General features: G+C 47.7%; 6 protein-coding genes across 6 annotated transcripts; 4 read left to right on the plus strand and 2 right to left on the minus strand.

The window, feature by feature from the left end:
* The first annotated feature begins 286 nt into the window (after positions 1-286).
* On the plus strand, positions 287-3,309 carry BGW36DRAFT_387950 (putative RNA helicase). The gene is made up of 6 exons (XM_046217183.1): positions 287-571; positions 742-908; positions 966-1,934; positions 1,988-2,095; positions 2,563-2,691; positions 2,741-3,309. The coding sequence occupies exons 1-6, from the start codon at positions 504-506 to the stop codon at positions 2,968-2,970; spliced, it is 1,671 nt and encodes a 556-aa protein (XP_046067349.1). The 5' UTR covers positions 287-503; the 3' UTR covers positions 2,971-3,309.
* Positions 3,310-9,865: 6,556 nt separating this feature from the next.
* On the plus strand, positions 9,866-11,247 carry BGW36DRAFT_305100 (uncharacterized protein; the record flags this gene model as incomplete). Its single annotated transcript, XM_046212039.1, has 3 exons — positions 9,866-10,201; positions 10,388-10,568; positions 10,895-11,247. 3 exons carry the CDS (start codon positions 9,866-9,868, stop codon positions 11,245-11,247), a joined length of 870 nt encoding a protein of 289 aa, XP_046067350.1.
* A 1,236-nt stretch (positions 11,248-12,483) lies between these two features.
* Positions 12,484-15,375, plus strand: BGW36DRAFT_349157 (uncharacterized protein). Its single transcript, XM_046213283.1, has 2 exons — positions 12,484-13,400; positions 13,466-15,375. The coding sequence occupies exons 1-2, from the start codon at positions 12,723-12,725 to the stop codon at positions 15,173-15,175; spliced, it is 2,388 nt and encodes a 795-aa protein (XP_046067351.1). The 5' UTR covers positions 12,484-12,722; the 3' UTR covers positions 15,176-15,375.
* Positions 15,376-15,710: 335 nt separating this feature from the next.
* On the plus strand, positions 15,711-16,815 carry BGW36DRAFT_431814 (uncharacterized protein; the record flags this gene model as incomplete). The annotated part of the gene is made up of 4 exons (XM_046221034.1): positions 15,711-15,789; positions 15,847-16,282; positions 16,349-16,501; positions 16,566-16,815. The coding sequence occupies 4 exons, from the start codon at positions 15,711-15,713 to the stop codon at positions 16,813-16,815; spliced, it is 918 nt and encodes a 305-aa protein (XP_046067352.1).
* Positions 16,816-17,283: 468 nt separating this feature from the next.
* On the minus strand, positions 17,284-18,770 carry BGW36DRAFT_363598 (uncharacterized protein; the record flags this gene model as incomplete). The annotated part of the gene is made up of 3 exons (XM_046214478.1): positions 17,284-17,667; positions 17,826-18,074; positions 18,096-18,770. 3 exons carry the CDS (start codon positions 18,768-18,770, stop codon positions 17,284-17,286), a joined length of 1,308 nt encoding a protein of 435 aa, XP_046067353.1.
* A 295-nt stretch (positions 18,771-19,065) lies between these two features.
* On the minus strand, positions 19,066-19,782 carry BGW36DRAFT_363599 (uncharacterized protein; the record flags this gene model as incomplete). Its single annotated transcript, XM_046214479.1, has 1 exon — positions 19,066-19,782. One exon carries the CDS (start codon positions 19,780-19,782, stop codon positions 19,066-19,068), a length of 717 nt encoding a protein of 238 aa, XP_046067354.1.
* Positions 19,783-20,494: the final 712 nt, after the last annotated feature.

Below are 20,494 nucleotides of genomic sequence, written 5' to 3' on the forward strand. Positions count from 1 at the left end.
GTAACCAGTTTAACCCGGCATGCTCCGTATACAAACAACTGAGGTTTCCGAACAACACATTTAAGTTATCACACTTATCGGTGCAACACGCATGTTATCGCCGTCAAGGGCATTTTTATCTCTGGAAAGTGGAAATAAAACTCTGAGCCAATAATATTAATTTTTTGGGTTCGACCAGACTTTTTTTTCTCTCGGTGGTGAGACGCTAGCCTCTTCTGTAAACAGTCGGCGCTAGTGATCTGAATTTTGCCGCCGGACCGCCTAGCGTCCCTTCCCTTCCCCTTCTGTGACTTTTTTCTCGCTGCGTCCTCATTTTTATCCTTCTTCAACCCTCCTTCCCTTCACCACATTTTCGTCTATTTTCTTTACAATTTCATTTCTTCGCAGAAGTAACTTCCGACTAATCAACGTCGTTGGTTCCTACAGCGTCTCATTTCGCTTGCTCGAGTTAATCCGCTCTCTCAATTTAACTCTTGAAATTATCTGCACCGCATAACTGCATAATGGCGTATCACGGCGGCGGTGGCGGCGGCGGTTACGGCTCTCGCGACTCTTACGGGGGTGGTTATAGGTATGTTCACTTTGTTTGATCTTATCCTTTTTGCTTCAAATCCATCTAGCCAATAAGTGTGACATCACTATGGTGACCCGATCGGCCTTGCAACTTGATCTCGTTTTCCCAACTCATTCTCATCACATTTTACCCATCGATAACCATTTCAAATACTGACTATTCTTTAGAGGAAGAGGAGGCGGCGGTGGTGGTTACTCCAACGGACATGGAGGCGGCTACAGTAACGGCAACGGCAACAGCAACGGCTATGGTGGTGGTGGTGGTGGTGGAGGTTATGGTGGCGGTGGTGACCGCATGTCTGCCCTCGGTGCTAACCTCAAGACTCAAGACTGGGGTAGGTTTTCTGTCATTAAAATTTTGATTGTTCTATGCTAATTTCAAATTCTATTAGATCTCTCTACTCTCCCCAAATTCGAAAAGTCTTTCTACAAAGAACACGAAGATGTGGCGAGTCGTTCTCCAAAGGAAGTCGAAGCCTTCCGCAAAGATCATCAGATGGCAGTTACCGGCAGAAATGTGCCTCGCCCAGTTGAAACCTTCGACGAGGCTGGTTTCCCGAACTACGTGCTGTCCGAGGTCAAGGCACAAGGATTCGAAAAGCCTACCGCTATTCAGTCTCAGGGCTGGCCCATGGCTCTTTCGGGTCGTGATGTTGTTGGTATTGCCGAGACTGGTTCTGGAAAGACTCTGACATATTGTCTTCCTGCTATTGTCCACATCAATGCCCAGCCACTCCTCTCACCGGGTGATGGCCCTATTGTCCTCATCCTTGCCCCCACTCGTGAGTTAGCTGTGCAAATTCAGACTGAGATCAGCAAGTTTGGTCGTTCTTCCCGTATCCGAAACACCTGTGTTTATGGAGGTGTTCCAAAGGGCCCTCAGATCCGTGATCTTAGCCGTGGTGTCGAGGTCTGCATTGCCACTCCCGGTCGTCTGATTGACATGTTGGAGGCTGGCAAGACCAACCTCCGTCGAGTTACCTACCTTGTACTTGACGAAGCCGATCGCATGCTTGATATGGGTTTCGAGCCTCAAATTCGCAAGATCATTGGCCAGATTCGCCCTGACCGACAAACTTGCATGTGGTCCGCTACCTGGCCCAAGGAAGTTCGTCAACTTGCCAGTGATTTCCTGAACGATTTCATTCAAGTCAACATCGGATCCATGGACCTTTCCGCCAATCACAGAATCACACAAATTGTCGAGGTGGTATCCGATTTCGAAAAGCGCGACAAGATGATCAAGCATCTCGAGAAGATCATGGACGACCGCAATAACAAATGCCTTATCTTCACCGGCACCAAGCGTGTTGCTGATGATATTACTCGTTTCCTTCGCCAGGATGGATGGCCAGCATTGTGTAAGCCTTTCCAATTTCATTCTCAAATACTCGGTCACTAACAATTATTGCAGCGATTCACGGTGACAAACAACAAAACGAACGCGACTGGGTCTTGCAAGAATTCAAAAACGGCAAGAGCCCAATTATGGTTGCTACTGATGTAGCCTCCCGTGGTATTGGTATGATTACTATCGAACCCCTCTGTCCCATTCCCATTTCCTCTTGATCCCTTGTACTCGACTATGTCGAGGCCCTAACCCGTATTGACGTCGTGTGACAATGGCACGGTGCCTTGCTCTTTTCAGCATGTTCGTAAACATGATTAGTCCAGGCTTTCTTCGTCTTCCTACTGGTTCCAAACCAGGGACCTTGGACTCACAGTGCAGTGTAGCAGATTTGCTTTTGGATTCTTCGGCTCTACATCGCGAGATATAGCTAGAGCCGTAGGTAGTCTCTCGTAGACTTGTTCAAGCTGCATACCATCCAAGGTGCTCCAGGACCGCGATTATTGCCAGCCGATGGGCTCACTGAATAGTCTTGATGATGAATATCAAGAGAGTAATGCATCAAGTCTCGCGCGACTGACAAAGGGGCCAAGGTCACGTTGCTCCAACTTGCTCTGTTTGCTAACCTATGTAATCTCAAGACGTTCGCGATATCACTCATGTGTTGAACTATGATTACCCAAACAATTCGGAGGACTATGTTCACCGTATTGGTCGTACCGGTCGTGCCGGTGCTAAGGGAACAGCCATTACGTTCTTCACCACTGACAGTACGTATACCTTTTATGTTTAGTTTACGGGTGCTAATATAATGTATAGATTCAAAGCAGGCACGTGATCTTGTCACAATCCTCAGCGAGGCTAAACAGCAAATTGATCCTCGTCTCCACGAAATGTGCCGCTATGGCGGTGGTGGCGGTGGTGGTCGCGGCTGGGGAGGTGGTCGTGGCCGTGGTTATGGCCATCACCGCGGCGGCGGTGGTGGTGGTGGTGGTGGTGGTTACACTGCTTCCAATTCGGCTCCCCTTGGTAACAACCGGCGATGGTAAATTAACTTGCTGGCGATGTTGATCACTAGGTTTCATCTACGTGAGATCTGCGTCCATCCAGGCACTCTTTTTTACAGTTACAGGTGGCGTTTACCGGGTTTATTATAGATTGCTTTCCATTCACGTACATTATCGAACCGTCTCGGAACGTTAGGTCTGGGATGATCAGTTGAGACTAGATCGTGCAGTTTCTTATGTTTTCATTTTTTATGCCAATCAGCGGCGACTTATCTACCGCGAAACAGCTGTTTCGTTTGGATAGCCAAGAGAGATCGTACTGATATCAAAATAGTATAGCGAGGTTGTAAGTACCTAATACAAGTTGGACGTTCATGTTAACCAAAGCCTTAAAAGTAAAGTACATATGTAGTCTGCATTAGCGTAAGCCGTACATACCATACCTCCCCGTCAACTACTCTAGTCTCAGATCCAGGATCTTAGTCTTGGGACTGGCCGTATTAACCACCCTCTAGCATTCCACGCTAAATCGTGGCTAAACACACCTTAAATACGACAATCCAATAGAGTATGCATCGAGTTAGTCGCTGGCTTGCAGTGACTCCGTCGTTAGCGGGGGGACTAAATCTGGTATCCAGGGTGACCCTTGCTAGGATTTATGTACGAACTACATCCCACTGTAACTTCAGCGCTGTCGATGGAATTTCATATTCAATATTTATTTGGAACATTGATTGAGGTATGTATTTTCTAGGTGAGAATTTGCTAATATACTCAATAGCCTATAATTTATGTAGATTATGCATAGATTAAATAAATCTATCCATGCGGCTGATAAATATATATATGAGATTAGATCAAACTCCAGATATATAGCCTAAAGGGTTAGACGCATTTCAATCTCGATTTCAACGTTGCTAATTGACTAATCGCTTGTTACTACTGAATCACCATTTTAAGCTTAGGGTATCAATCAACACGACTAAAAACATCCAACTCGAGACTAACTTGCGATAATCGATGTTAGCGGATAGGTTAATATGCAGTATCTACGCATGTGAATTAGATGGGGTCGCGAACGTAGTCAATAATTGAGGCAAATTAAATTTCATTGACCGATGTAAAAGTTTTTCAATGTTACATTATTTTATACGCATAAATTTATTATCAGGTTATGTCACTGACGCCTGGGCGATTGATATATTTGACTGGTAATGAAAACTGAGGGCTTGTTGTCGGTCTAATGGGACCACGTCATTGGAATATATATATTTCTACGAATCAGAATGGCACTTGGTTGACGGCGAGAATAGCTCAGGGATTGGGCTTTACCAATAGTATGCTCGAAAATTATACGTGCATGTGTGGTCGTGGGTTATAAATATCATATAGCATCGCATCGCGCAGGAAAAAGCAGATAGAATTGAAATTAATTCATAAACCGCAGATAACTTTAATATATCCCCCCAAAATTAAATTGATATGGATATATATAAAAATAGTGACCATCGATTTGCACACGTATTACATCATTGATATGTGCATGTATATTGTGCTGACATTCACGGCTACCCTTACGCCTTCGCCTCACAGCGATCGACCGTCGTACAACATCCATCTATACACCACGGCTAACTAACTCTATACATGGATTATGGTACGTCGCACACCCGTCCTTAGCATCAGCTACTTGTACGTACTAGTCCTGGTTAAACACGACGGCCTACTGTAGTCTACCCGCCGCGCCGCCACTGACAAGAAACGCCCGCGCATGCTTTAACTCGAGTTTATTGTTTAGACTCTTCAACTAGAGGCACGACCGGGAGGACTAGACTAGTCGTCGGGCTAAAGCATTAAGGAATGGGGATGCGTGAGTTTGTATAGACGACACATTATCTCTGTACCTTTAGAGAGTGAATGTATTCATTACGAAATTGGATGTAAAATTTTTTGGGTCGGTGAGATAATAAATGTGGCGTGATTGAGGCTCGCTTACGAGTATGAGCGAGCGGTCAGACTGCAAGAACCCCTTTTTCAGTGCCAGCTCCCTATTGTCTACTGCGAGAACATCGCTGAATGGCGGGACCTGCCGCGAGGTTGTAACGCATTGTCGAATTAATATAATTAATTTTCCTTCGCTTACTCGGCACGGAGAAGCCTACCATCTGAAAAGTGCATATCCGTATTTGCATAATTCTAAAGCCTACATGCAATATGATCTCAGCTGACTATGTGTAGTGTGCAAGCATAGGCTACCTACTCCACCAACATATAATGGATTTATTAATGCGATAAGAGCCAACAGCACGCAAGCGGATGACTGGCTGATAGGACGATCGAAATAAAAAAAAATCAATAATCTGGGAAAGTTTGAGCCATGGCATGATTCATGATTGATGGCAGATGCGGTTGGGTATTGTTTGGTACATCGGAGCCCGATTGATGGGGCGAGGGATCCATGGACCGCAGGTATGATACGTATTGTTATTCTCTGTACGAGTTGGAACTTGGAAAAGAAGTCCCGATGATAATAACATTTATTCTAATAAGGCCTTGAAAGTCGGCAGAGGTAATATTTGCTACGTAAGTATCGAGAATTCTCATAGAAGAATGACACTCAATCATCGCAAAAGAAAGAGGCGAATGACAGGATAGGCATAGCGAAGCTAGAAGATGCGACGTGAGTGGCCAATACCGCGATGTGGCTAGCGGGGTCCACTATGTATTATGTGTATTATTGTTACCGTACTGCTCGTTCGGTCTACGCTCGTGTTCGTTACAGAACTTCAAGAACTACATAGATAAAGATGGATAGATGATAGAGAACAATATCAATTAGAAATGACGGGGCAATAAAATAGTACAATAATAGACAGTCTCGTAATGATAGCTTGAGAGAACAGCCAGGACGCAGCCAGAGCACACGGGGAGTTAAACCGCGCAATTACCGTCGGCGGGCCCGCGTCGAGCGACTGGCGCGTTCATGCAATCTGCACGAGGCCCAAACAGGCGACCCGTGGGGGTGCTCGGTTCCTCATTTCTCAATCAGACGCGGGAAAGAGAAATGATATGCGAAAATCAGGGCAAGATAGAAATCGGAAAGAACGGCAGCGAAGGAAAAGGAATGCAGATGCTACGCTGAGCTGGCGCGCAATGCACAGCAGGCTTTCACTCTCAGCGATAACATGCCTGGCCCGCCAATCGCCGCCCGCCAAGCCAGGCACATGACCGGCCCACCTATATTATTAATTATATTATTACTCTGCGTACGTTCAGGACAGTACGTACAGAATGCACTATGTAAATATCCAGCACTGTAATACAATCTTCAGTCTACAATCTACAATCTACTATCTACATTATACACGTATACACATACACATACAACATATATACCTAAGTGTTTGTAATCATTTAATCATTTAATTATGTACAAATGTTGTATGTACAGGTATATGTATGCGAGAGCCGCCCCCACCAAGCCATCTTCCTGTTTGGGAGCGGCCGCGGATAAATACCGACCAGACCGCATGGCCCGCATGTCTATGCTGTTCCCGGCCTAGTGCTGACTCCGAGTCGTGCCCCCTTTCACATGGATGATGGAGTAGTCTTCCATACTCCATGAAGGTCCTAGATACGGAATACTTCAACCGAGACCCTAGTCGCACCCTGCCACAATTCTCCTGGATCATGGCGGATGCACGACCACACTGGTAGACTAGAACTCCCGTGCTGCAGCCTGCCATCCCATTTAAAGATGACGACAGAGCTGGCCTGCTGCACACCGCCAATCAGCATGCAATCCTGCGGGCTGTTACTTAATACTATCTCTATTATTATCCTCTATATCCGTTATTGTATCATTTACCCGCTGTACGAGACACGACGACGAGTCAGCGACTCAGGGCATGCAGAGGCCAATAGTAGCCCCGCTCTATCTATTTAGTTGATTGTTGCAATTTCCTCAAATTCAAAAAACCTTCGGTGGCAGTTCGGTAGAATCGGTAAGATATGATGCAAATGTAAATGTTGACGCGTTTCCTCAGAGTTGCATACAAGCCTCATCTTGCCCTGCTCGCCGCCAGCCTCTAATTAGCTGCGATTTACAAGCCGAGTGCTAGAGCGCTGCTAATGTATGTGCGGCTAGCGCGTCTGCCACTCTAGGAGGCTAATCTCTAGCTTCCATAGCCCAAGCTTCTCTGCGGTTGCTCACTGCCGTCAGCGTCAGCTCCTGGCGAAGACGCCGGCGCCATTCTTATTTTTCTTGTTTGTTTCTGTGTCGCTGCTAGCCCGTCTGGGACTAGCCAGCCCCTTTTTGGGCCAACACGCGTTCCTGACTTGGCGTGTTAGATCCATCAAGCCTGTCCATTGTGCTATCATTCATATCATTCATCAAAATAATGTTTGTTCATACTGATGTACAGTGTGCTGCTGGGGACTACGATTGACTGCAAGAGTGATGCCTCGCAAACTCGTATGCAGGCACGGCGGAAGAATAATAAGAATAGGATTATTGAATGATAATTGTATTATTGTAACCTTATCGAATGATAATAACAAACAAACCAGCCCGTACCGGTACCTCTGGCGAGTGCATGTGTTGCCCGCCGTGTTGGTACCTGTACCATTCGCCGGCTCCGGATTGGGCCACGCGTGGTCGCCGGGCGGCCACTGGGGGTCGCTGCCTCGCTGCCTCGATGCCTCAGCGTGCTCCTTCCTTCCCTTCGCTTCGCTTCCACCTGGGGCTGACCTTGCCTTACCCTCGGTTTCTCTTTCTCTCTCTCTCCCTCCACTCCTATCCCTACTCTCCCTCGCCACTCTCGCACTCCCTCACGCTCTCACTGCCTCGCACGCTCGTCGCTCGAGAAAACCCCCATTGTCAGAGCCTCTCCACCTTTTAGTTCGATAATCGCAAATCCTGCGTCGCGCCGCCATCGCTTCCCCGGCCTGCACTACGCCCGCTTCATCACTAGGGCGACACCTAACCCTTCTCAGCAACTCTCTAGCCGTCCTTGGTCCAGCCTTCCCTTGCTACGGTGCGCTACGACGCTGGGATCTTGTCCAGACAGCCCGCTAGCCTGCTTTATCTCGGCACCGTAATTTGCACAGGGGCTTCCGCTCGCTGTTAGTTTCGGGTTGGGCCAAGTGCAAGTCTCGTCTCATCCCGCCAGCCGGGAGCTATCTCCTCCCAAACACACGCTACTCGACTAGCACGCGCTTTTGTTATCAGACCCAGCGAGCCAACCATCCTGGCCATATCGCTGGGTGAGACTGTCTGATCTTGCCGCTAGCAAATTACGCCTGCCAGTGGTTGGTCAAGCCGAACTCATCGCAAATACCATTATTCGATATTATTCGTCGCGGCGGAGAAAAGATACAAAGGAAATTTTCGTTTCTTTTTTATTACAGAAAAAAAACACGAGGGCCAGAAGCCAAGACCGCGCAATTGCCACCCGTGCGTGTCAAGCTCAAGCAGGTCCTCCACCTCAACGGCACAAAAAACGTGCCTGTGTGAATAACGGTGAAAGACATTGTGCAGTCTGCTGTCAGCAAAAATACCTAGTCTCGTATCGATCGGAGTCACCCTCCTAAAACCACCGATTTGACCACTCGAGGAGGGGAAAAACGGGCGGTCTTCGCAATTCATATTTCCTCGAAGTGGGTCGCCGTCTCATTCGCGGACCCAACTCGTCCAAACCCGCTGCGCTTGACGCCGCAAAAAGATACTGCTCCGCTTCCAGCATCATAAGAAATCATAATATCCCGGCCTCTCTTCCAGTAGAAAGCGCCCCTACCTCCCTTCGACCCAACCAAGTCTCGAAAAATTACGGACTCCACGCGAAAACTGGGTCGACCTATCCACCACGAGGAATCAAGTCGCAATTTTCTCCTCCCGCGCGCGCGAACAGTGAACAACTTTTTAGGCGGCCCTCTGCTGAACCCACCTCGCTTTCCCCTTTTCCTCCAAGTGTACCCGTCCGCCATTAAATTGTTTCGCCGCCCCTCGTCCTGGTAGGGTGAGAGCACCGTCAGCATCAGCATATCGTCTCTGCTACTCGTGGGCCTGGGAGAATCCGAAGCCAGGAACCCATCTCGCCATCCACCACCGGTCTCATTCGGCTTTTTTAAACTCTCGCGTCATTCCCACCCGGTCAAGCCCAACTTTTTCTTCCCGCTGGTTCCTCGTGCTAAACGTATTACTACTACGACCGCACTACTACTCTGTACCAAGTGTACTAGAAGTCTTACCCGCCGCAAACTGCAAGGCATTCCGTCGGTTACCCTAAAAAAGTACTAAAACGAATAAGCCTCTCCTGACCCCAGCGCTCATAACAAATCGCCTGTCGTCCGTGCCTTTTTAGACCGTCGACCGCGTCAAAGTTCCGGTGTCTTTCTTTTCCTCATCAGACAAACCGGTCCTTCGCCACCCGCTCATCGTCGTGAGCGCTGCTTTGCCATCGCGTCTGTTCTAGTGTTTCTAGTAACCTTCGCGCGTCCGATTCCTATACCTGCTCTCTGGTACGTCCAGCAGGAGCTGTTCACGGACTCCAATTGAGACCTAAGACCCAAGTAGCTTATTCAGGTCATCCTTCAGAATATAGGTACGCGCGCCGGTTGTTTTCTGCTTGGAAGACTTCCCAAATACAGCTCCATTATATGGACAGGCCTGCATCTGATTACGCGCAGTCAGGTTTGCAACTCTTGATTACACTGTCTTTCTCCCTCGCATTTTTCTGAACCTCCAGCTGCAGACCAGACATCTGCTGCTGCCGCTGCGCCCTACACGTCGCAGCCAGAGGTTCGTCCTACGACTTCCACCCCGCAACCCGATTACAACTCGGCCGCCCATCCCGCCAACTATCCGCCTGAATACCTTGCTCGCCAGCCTCAGTATCATCACCCACCGCCGCATACTCAACCCGGCGGCGCGCCAGCCATGGCTCAAGCAACGAGTTCGTCTACCACCCTGAACGATGGAAAGCATGATGACCATCGCAATCAGTCGAACTTGAAGTCTGACGCGGACCTTCCTATAGATCCCTCAATTGCGGCCTCGAGCCCGACTTACCCTCCGCCGTACTCTCCCTACCAGCCCCAGGGTCACGACATGGCCCAATACCAGGGCCATCCTCCCCCGCAGATGTATGCGCGTCCAGAATGGTCGCATGGATACCCGCATCAGCAACACGGGTTGCCGGGTCCATATAATTCCCCTGCCCCAACGGTTGGTTCTGCCTCCCCTGCTGCGACCGCAGGGCCGCGCCCTGGTCAGGTACGTTCGTTCGGTTTTGGCGCACGATTGTAGATGGAGAAAAAATACATTTGATCGTGCTTGTCATTTCCTTGGGCGGCCTCTGCTTGGAAGAATTCTAGATGTTGTCTTCGCCATGTGGGAGGCTTGCAACATTGCCCAGCCCATCATGTCCCAAGCTGTAGCTGACTTTTCTTCTCTATTTAGGTTTACTCATTCGTTCCTATTCCCGGTGCCCAGCAACACAAGCGCCCACGTCGTCGTTATGAGGAAATTGAGCGTATGTACAAATGTGGTTGGAATGGTTGTGAGAAAGCCTATGGAACATTGAATCATTTGAATGCCCATGTTACTATGCAGTCGCATGGCGCCAAACGCACCCCAGAAGGTAAGCCCACTTTTCATTCATTTTCTACTTCAGACATATCATTTTTATTATCCTTCACCTCTTGCCTTGAGCGTGGTAGTTCTTGTGACCTTAAAAGAGGCTAGTGTGGCGCCTGCATATTTAGCTGCGTTACACAACACCCGATACTAGGGCACGCGGCTATCGCAGTAGCGTTGGCACCGGCGGTAAAGTTAATATTAGCTCTGCACAACACTCGAGGCCTGCGATATATTCTACATATTTTTGATATTTCATGTTTCATTTGTTGCATACTGAAATATGGCTTGATCAAAGCCTTGCTGACTAATCATTTTTCTGGATAACAGAATTCAAGGAGATCCGCAAGGAATGGAAAGCCCGTAAGAAGGAGGAAGAGCAACAGCGCAAGGCCGCCGAGGAACGTGAGCGCCAGGTTGCTGCCCAGGCCCAGCAGGGTCAAGTTGAGGGTGGTGCCCCAGCCGACCCTTCACAGGCTGGTCAACCCCCTGCCTATGCCGGAGGTGGACGACCCCAGCTGCCCCCAATTGGATATCAGCCTGCCGAGAGCCAAGTTCCTGGTCAGTACGCTGGTGGTGGTGCCGGTGGAATGGTCTACCCCCAGGGTAACGGCCAAATGTACACCAACTACCCGCACTCGCCTTACGCCCAAAACCAACAGGTGTACCAGCAACGTAAGTAGCTGTCGCCACTTAGTCTTCTCTGCTTCGCCTTGGACCCAAGAGCATCGCATGGATACGGATATTGCAATATCGTCTCGCATTGTGGTGCTGACGGCTAATTCTCTAGCCCCAGACAACCAATCTGGAAACTACCAATAGACGTTTCGGTACCACCCCAGTTCACGATATTATAATACCATTCGTGCATTTATTCGCGCTCCGACATTTCCGACATTAATTTGAAAATGTTTCGTTTATGATACCACTCCTGGCCACAAGAGGTGATGATCCGGTGTTTTTGTGGGAGGAAAGGAAGATAGAACTGGCCGGCTTTAGTCTGTCTTCTCCCCTTGTCGACCACTGCGTATGGATTTGGAAGGTTGCGTGGACGTCCCAAAATTCCAAGGGAAAAATAAATAACCCTCTTCAATCGCACCGGATATTGGCGATGTTTTCTTTTCTCAGACAAGCGTGGCGGAATTTTGCATCATCATCATCAATTGAGTTGTTATAGGACTGGATTCGTCGGCTTGTAAATGCTGCTCCATTCTGGTCCTTTTTATACTTTTTCATGTTTATCTACCGTGGTTGTTCATTTAGTCTGGTTTAAATGTGTCATCTCGTTATTCCCTATTACCTGTCGTGCGAATCGCCGGGTTTATTGCATGCTTTGTTACTCGGATTTGGTCTAGTTTTCCCTTGTTTTTGCTCTCTTGCCTCTCTCCTCTTATTGTCACTGAATAATATCGCGCCCACCTGCTTTCATAGCGATGTAAGATGAAGTATACGTGGACACATGGAATAGCTATGCTTATCTTGCTAATGAGATTACTCATTATCATCAATATCAAGAATATTCATCGTTCAAAATAATGCAGTGTAAGACGAGTCCGATGCTTATATTTATCCTTTTTTTGTAGTATGGGCATTTTAAGTTGACCGTGTAGCCCTAAATCCAAAGTCATCTATACTATATGATTTCCAATCGGTAATGTGGTGGTGTGTATAAGCAGTATTATAGATACCGTCACACACCCAAACGCATTAAGATTAACTAGCCATGCATGCGGTATGACCATGGCAGTTAAACTAAGAAACATGACTATTATCTGATCTAACCGACTAATCGAGTGAACTTGAGCAAAGGGACCTAACAAAAGTTAAAGAACACGACTTAGCACGGACCTGGACGCGGAGGCTAGCCGGCGCGCCAGCTAATCCCGCAAGGTTAGCTCCTGATTTTTTTTCTGGCAACCGCATGGAAGAGAACCATCCATCTTCCTTCTCCTTTTAAATGATTCATTGTTTACATACCTTTTCTTTCTGTGGATGATCTGTTTCGACTTTTGAGTTTATTAGAGATATCTTGTTTAATACAGTCAGATATTGAATCCTTTACGTCGCCACCGCATTGCCTATCTATCCTTGAGACGACACACATGGGGAATAGCATCACCAGCACAAACTGATTAACATTCACATTCGAGTCTCTGCGATGCTGAGCTATAGCGTCCGAAGGGCGGCGACGGGTGCTCGCTTTGGATTACATCGTGGCAGCGAACTCATCCTGCGCAGAAACAATCTTGCGGTATCACACACGACAGTCCAACAACTACGAAAGGCGTCGTCAACATCGCCATCCATCTCCGAATACTCATACCCCGATACTCGATCATCTCACCCTTTTGAAAAATGGCCTCGAAGCCAAACCGGTCTGCGAGATCACGATAACGACGTCGATTATTATAACGATGACGTCGATGGCTATACCCGCCACAGATCAAAACCTCGACATTCGTCCGGCATTTCTAACCGCGGCCTCCGTCTCTCAGAGAATCTAGACTATGTGCGCAGAAAGACGAAAAAGCAGCGCCGAGATATCGAAGGTAGCCGCGAGGAAGTGGACATGTTGATGGAGCTTGCGAAAAGCAGGAATCTGCCCGAGTCCATCAGCTCGACGGTCGTTAATAAGGAGTTGCGGTGGCTCAAGGATCCCAAGGACTTGGCGGTTCGCACGGCGAGGTTGCTGGCCGCCGGGCAGGTTCAGCTTGCAGTGGCCTTAGTGCGCAAAGCAGAGATGGAGAAGATGGAGTGTTCGGTTGCGTGGAACAGGTTGTTGGATTATTGTTTTAAGCGAGGGGCGCCGCTGGCGGCTTTTAAGTTTTATAACGATGTAAGTGTATAAGTATTATCTTTGGGGTATTTATATCTTGTTTTTATTGACGATGGGGTGTTTAGATGAAGAAAAGAGGCCGACGACCGACTGACCGTACGTATACGATTATGCTTAAAGGGCTATCCTTACGGTCGCGACAGATTGGCGTGAAACCTGTTGAGACTGCCTATAAAATTTACAAGCAAGTGCTTGATCCGCGATCAGGCGTGCAAGCTTCGCACTTCCATCATCACCCAATGTTAGAAGTCTGTGGTAACTATCATGATATGGATGCATTATGGAACGTGGTTGGAGAGCTACCTGAGCATGGTCCAAGTAAACCAAACGCCCAAACCTACACCATCATCCTATTGGCTCTCCGAAACAATTTCGACCACGAGACGGCTTCTCTTTCTGTAGATGATGTGAAAACGAAGATGGAAAAACGAGAAAATATGATCCTTGACGCGAAGAGAATATGGGCTGACGTTAAAAATCGGTGGGAGGCAGGTCAGCTGGAGATTGATACTGAGTTGGCTGGTACCATGGCTTTTATTTTAACAGATCCCCTCGACGAGCTCAATTCGTTCCATGTCCTCAGTCTGTTCAATCAGACAGCTGGCATTCCAGTCTTTGCTGACAAGCCTTCGGGTCCGTCGATGGTTGGTTCGAGGCAAGGGATTTGGGAAGATGAAGTGCGTCGTAGTAGATATCAGGCGAAGAAATCCAAGCAGATCTCGAATGCGGACTATGGTGGAGAATTGACCTCGGAACAAGACATCGACTCACGTTCAGAAGCCGAGTTGGATGCTGAGCAAGCATCACTCGAGCATGACGACGACAGTGCCGAGGAGAAAGTTTACATGGAGACGTTTGAAGATATTTTCGACCCCGTGAAACCTCAAAAGAACGACGACACGGAGTTGACTCTACTCAAGCCAGATAACATGATCTTGAATAGAATTTTGAAAACTTGTCGAATCCTGACAAAAGGTACTGCCGCTGGCAAAGAGTATTGGAAATATTTTACACTCGACGAAAAGGGCCATAAACTCGAGCCTGACGAAGCCAACTTCCATGAATACCTGCGCGTTCTCCGTGTTTCTCGATCTAGCCAAGGCGCTGTCGACTTGATCCGCAATCAGATGCTTTCAACAGGGTTTCTTGAAGGCAAGACATTCCATATCGCCATGAGCTGTTGCCTCCGGGATCGGCAGAATCCCAACGTCCTTCTCAACGCTAAAGAAATGCTTGCCATCATGGACCGCAACCTCCCCCTCCCAGACCCCCGACCACTAACCAGCTTCCTCGAACTTTCCAATGCACTTCTCTCGAACCCACAATGGCTCCTCCGCCTCCGCGGCCTTGAAGATATCGACCAATCCGCCACCAACCTTACCATGATGGGCCGCAATCTGCGCTGGTCGCTGCAGAAATCCGTCGTAGCCAGTCTCGAACCGCACATCAACCGTCTCTACGACGCCATGGAGCATGCTGAGACTTTACCAGACGGAGAGCGCCACGCGTCTCTAAGCCCTGCCATCAAGCGCCCCGGCACCGTGAACGGATTCCTCTGCGTGAATCTTATGATGCAAATGCGGCAATCTCTTGATTCGCTACTAGGTGCTCAGTACGAGAAAATCCTGACGGATTCGGAACGGAAATGGATTCATGCACTGGCTGTGAAATTGAGGAAGTATTCGAAACCAGACGTGGTCAAACAATTTGAGAAGTCGACCTTGAAACCCCTGGAGAGTCACTGGGAGGCTATTCGCGAGACCGCGGGACGATAGTTCGCACTGCGCTGCCAATGTTTGGATTTTTTTGTTATTGATTGACGACAATCGCTGTATATTATTACCATATTACCTGCATTTTCTGGCGCATGGGACAGGATGGCAATTGGACGATTTGTGCAATGCTAGAAACATTGTGGATAATGCATATTAATTGTACATAGCTAACTCCTCATCATAATATACATTCATGAAACAAGAAAATATGTATATAAATATTGAAACGTGGAGCTGACAAAACCAAGCAGCCCACTGTGTACGTCGTCATGGCCCGTTATTAGTGGCTGAGACAAGCGCGCGGGAGCGGAATTGTAGATGCCACTCTAGCTTCTCCTCTTACCTTCACAACCAACCATCCGACCAATTCGGTTGCCTAGAGAGCTTAACACACAAGAGACGCCACGTTCCTGCAGCTTCTTAATCGGTACACTCGAATAGACTCAGATACGCCAACTGTCTGATTTCCATTTTAAGCGGATAGAATCCACGCAGCTGCCTGCCTGCGGAGGCTAGAGAAAGAAAGAACGACAACATGGCGTCCACGGCACAACATCATATTCTCCATGACGATGACGATGATCTCCTTGATGACGATCTTATTGATGACGATGGTAAGCTCATATACTATTTAACCGTCTAATTTGCCCTGCTAATACCTGCGCCTCTAGCTGCCATCGAGGCCGACGACCCATTGAACACCTCCGACACAGCACCTCTCCGGGGCAACATCCAAACCGACGCCGGCTCCTCGTCGCGCGGAGGAGGAAGTGGCGGTGCTAGCGTAACAGGCCGACTATCCTCAAACTACCTCACCTCGTCAATCCCCGGTGAAGACCGACGTGCGCCCCAAAACACCATTGACGAGAGCGTTTGGGACACGCTTTCGCGCGACCTGTTGGCGGTGTGGGAAAAGATGAGGCAGGTTTTATGGCCTAAATACTTGCTAGGCGGCTTTCTGCAGCGTGGTGGCGGGATTGGCGCTGCTGAGAGAGGGGAAGCTACGGGCTTTGGAAATGGCTTGCGCGGTATCGTGGGTCGCTGGCCCGACGCTGATGTCGTGTTGCAGGGTGGCATGAGTGAGGGTCTTCGGGATTGGGATCTATGGTGGGTTTTCAGCCTTCTAATTTAAGAATTTGTGAAGATTTTGATAACTGATATGACCGATTGTAGGGGTCCTTTGATTTTTTGCTTGTTGCTGAGCATGTTCCTCTCGATGCGCGCGCATGAAGATCAGTCATCGCTGGTATTCTCGGGTGTCTTTTCTTTGGTTTGGATCGGCGAGGCTATCGTGACATTACAGATTAAGCTTCTAGGTGGAAATATGTATGTTTGGACTTGCTCAACCAACAGAAAGGATAAGGCGTGAAGCTAACATATTTTCTTACAGCTCGTTCTTCCAATCAGTCTGCATCATTGGTTATACCCTGTTCCCACTCGTCATCGCATCAATTCTCAGCGCCTTCGGTCTGCCGACGATCGTGCGCATTCCAGTCTATCTGGTCTTGATCGCCTGGTCGCTTGCCGCCGGAACCAGTATTCTCGGCGGCTCAGGAGTTGTGCGCAACCGTGTGGGTATTGCGGTATACCCATTGTTTGTCTTTTATATTGCAATTGGCTGTCTCTGCTTTATTAGTTAGAGGGGAGCTCGCTCATTGCTTGCACTGTCTGTGCCTTGTGTCTGATATGACTTTCAGCTTTTCCTCTCTTTTCCTTGAGAGGTTGTTTGTGGACTGCTTGTTCACAGGAAATTGATTTTATATACCTTTGTGTACAATCACGTTGATCTAGATGTTATTGATAACATTGAATTTGATATTACATATGCACTATATCAATCAATATATGTCCACTGGATCGAGTAGTGCAGCAATTCGGCATATATGTCTGCCCCAGGCATTCGGTCACGTGTGAAGCAAGGCTCTTTATATGTTACATGTCTACCGTTCAACCGCCCTAGTCAATCAAATCAAATTTATGGAAGGCACCTACATGCACTTTTATCTCCAAATCTACCCCGTTTATCCACACTCTTTCCGATGACTAGTCATGGGAAAGTAGTGATGGGAGAGTGTTCATTTCCATCAAAGTTATAGATGCTAGGTTGATTATAGACAAGCGCCAACCCTGTCCTCCATGATAACTGTGCCGTCTGATGCAGAATGATATCGCTGCCTTACTCCTGTACCTAGAAATGCAGCACGATCCTGGATCCATTCCTTCATCGCCTCATCCTCAGCGTCTGGAAGACTAAGTATCACTGCTTTCTTCCCGTTGGCATTCCTCTCAGATGTACTAACTCGGTCTAAATCAGACTCACGATACATTATCACGGAAGCCGTCACCATGCCCATTAATGGGTAATTTTCTAATGGATAAGGGTTCTTTAGCAGGTCTCGGGGGACCCTGGCAGGGCTTCCCAGAACAGATTCGAGTAAACTCGCTAGCTCTCCAGAAATGCATGCTTCGTGGAGCTTCATCTCATCCTCTCCCTGTTAAAAGTACTTCTGGTGCAGTTCTCGAAGCTGCATTTTTTGGCGAGCATCCGGGCAATTCCAGAACCGGTAGTCGACCTGGAGAGCTCGAAAGGGAGCAATCCAACTTTCATGCGTGTGAATCGCTTAAGTTCCCAGAGGCTTTGATGCTGTACGTTGACAATGGACATGACGTCCTTGAAATTGCGCATGTGTAAGATTGCATCCGCAGGCCCATATTTGCTGAACAGCCCAGTGATGCTAGAATCCGCCATGGCTTTCCAGAACTCGTCGAATGAACATCGCTCGACCAGCGATCCATATGCAGAAGCAAGTTGCTGTTCTGAATTGTGATCCGCGGCTATGCAAAAGTCCAATGCGATCCAGTTGTCTTCATCCACGTTTGGCTTAATTCCGTTGCGAATCTGAACTTAGAAGAGCAACACCTGTTTCTTTTCTGGGGGCGGAAGTTCGGTTATCGGTACGTTTCTGTCGTCCGGGTCGAGTAACAGTTCTTCTCGAGCCGCATCAAAGAGAGTGATAAGCCCTGGTCCTTCGCTACTAGCCCCGAACCCTTCCTCGTTCTTTAACCATTGCATGTCCCTTAGCATGGCCGGATCTCGCGTTTGAAGGCATCGAGTCGTGAGCATCTCTTTAAGTTTATTTTTCTTCACCGCACTGCGTAATTCTTCCTCTTCGGTGTCCCAATTGATAATGAGCCCACTGTACTGGTTGAATAGTTTCCATCGGTCATTCCCCGGGACAAAGTGCATGAACCCATATTCCTTGATCACATCGTCAACCTCGTTCGTCTTACAAGAGAGCACCAAGCAATCCGTCGCATCTATTGGTCTCCCTAGACGGCAGGAAAACTTGTGTCGATACCAGTCGGAACGGTTACAGTCAAGGTTGCAATGAGCGGCATTCCCACACTTTTTACAAATATGACTGAGCTCACAGGTATCGTTACAGAAAGTGCAGTGTGGTGGAATAGTGGTATTGTCTTTCTTGACTTGTGTGGCTTCGCGCTCCAATGTAATATCCGAGTTGATGAGGTTTTCTTCGTTGTTAGGGAAAGTCTTCACTAGCAAAGCCTGTATCACCAAGAAACCTGATAACATACTCGACTCCTCTATCACTCCTGTGAGACATGGAAAGCCACTCTGTCTCCATCACTAGAAATCTAGGATCTTCAACGACATCATTAAAAATAGTTGTCTGTCTCATCTAGCGAGGCGGAACCGGTGCCACAATCACTGGTTCCTTCTCTGCGCCCCTGTGAGACACGTCATGGTTTGTCCCTTCATCTACTAGAATATCTTTAGACGCTGAACAGCTCTGCCTAGTATTTCGATTGATTCAAGATTGACCTATACTTTATTTGGAATTGTCTATTGAGAATAACACTTACCGTGGTTACCTCGAGTTTCGAATTGGCCCATCTCTTGAAGCATGTGCCCGCAAAGAAGGGCAAGTTCTCTTGCTGACTCCCAAATACGGAAAATACGGGGAGATATTTGAATTGGCGACTTCGAAGCCAAGAAGATAGGTCATTAATCTCATCTCCGCATGGACATTCTTGCGCTTTTGATTTTTGTTGCTGATTCTCACTTCCATTCTTCGTGTGACAGGAAAGTCTTCCTTAGGTAACGGCCATGCCTTGACTTTCCTTGATGCAAGACTGTTTAACAAAATGACCTTGATATTGCCAAAACCAAGGCATTGCTGTGCGACATGACAAAAAGCTTCTGCACCTTGTATTGGCCTTAGGATATGTGCCAGTTGTTCTACGATACGGAAAAGCTCCTTGCTTGTAAGCTTAGCTTTTAGTCCCGAGTAAAAGTCTGTTGAGTAAGACAATTTATCGACAAGATTCACAAACTGGTGAACACTCCGCCGGCCAGAAATGACATCCCCGCACTTGTCAAATTTGAAGAATTCCATGTCTGTTTTCCCCTTCTCGACACAAGCAAGTTCTTGCGCGTGATATTTAATTCTTTGGCTGTAATATTCGATTAGGGCGCTTTGTAGCGCGGGAAGTGGGTGAGACTCAAAAATGTCTTGATGTGGTGACAGGTTAATATCCTTCGAGAGATGTGACGGGCTTGAAATTAAGAAAGAGGCACAGACCATTGGAGGAGATTCTCTCGAGTAATTCACCTAAGTATTCAAGCATTTTAATATCCTTATCCAGCCACGTTTTCTTGTCTGAAGGCGAGTTTCTAGCACCTACAATAGTAACTTCTTCCTCATTGTAGATCAAGCCTGTGCTCGTGATCAAATAAGGGTCTTTTCGGTAGCAAAGTAGCTCTGCGAGCCGGTCGAGAAAGTCCTTTTTGATATCGGCGTCGTCGCCATCTAGAGACAATGAAGTAAGAAGATTAGTACATTTTTCATCGATTGACTCGCTCCAGTCTTCTTCGATATTCTCGATAGAAGAAGAAAGTGGCACTCTCTGCTGCTGTTTAACATCACACTAGGCTGCCAGGGTAGGTATTTCGGACTCCAGGTCAGGAGAGAAGCACCATTCTTGGGTGTTACTAGATTTTTGTGACTCTAGAAGTGCAGGAATAACATTGATGCGGGCCATGATGACTGAAAGTAGGATATTTTAAAATTAGAGAAGAGTTTGAAGTTGTCTTTTCCCGTCTGAAAATACGTTTTCAAGAGTAATAATTGGCTAACACCAGGTTGTGATGGATTGGGCACGCATGTTAATTGATAAGAGCCGCTCAAGCCGTTCCTGGTCGAGACACCTATGAGGTGCGGGGATGACGCCTTGAAATGCATGCTGTGTAACAAGGGTTGGAAGATAGCGGACTGCGGACTCTTAGGATGGTGGCTA

The sequence above is a fragment of the Talaromyces proteolyticus genome, assembly GCF_021365285.1.
Source record: "Talaromyces proteolyticus strain PMI_201 chromosome Unknown BGW36scaffold_12, whole genome shotgun sequence".
NCBI lineage: Eukaryota > Fungi > Ascomycota > Eurotiomycetes > Eurotiales > Trichocomaceae > Talaromyces > Talaromyces proteolyticus.

Bases quoted from the DNA above. Each gene is read 5' to 3' on its own strand.
- BGW36DRAFT_387950 (XM_046217183.1), top strand. From the start codon at position 504: ATGGCGTATCACGGCGGCGGTGGCGGCGGCGGTTACGGCTCTCGCGAC. The intron at 572-741 runs GTATGTTCACTT...ACTATTCTTTAG, and splicing joins TCTTACGGGGGTGGTTATAG to AGGAAGAGGAGGCGGCGGTG. The intron at 2,096-2,562 runs GTATGATTACTA...TGTAATCTCAAG, and splicing joins TGTAGCCTCCCGTGGTATTG to ACGTTCGCGATATCACTCAT.
- BGW36DRAFT_349157 (XM_046213283.1), top strand. From the start codon at position 12,723: ATGCTGAGCTATAGCGTCCGAAGGGCGGCGACGGGTGCTCGCTTTGGA. The intron at 13,401-13,465 runs GTAAGTGTATAA...TGGGGTGTTTAG, and splicing joins CTTTTAAGTTTTATAACGAT to ATGAAGAAAAGAGGCCGACG.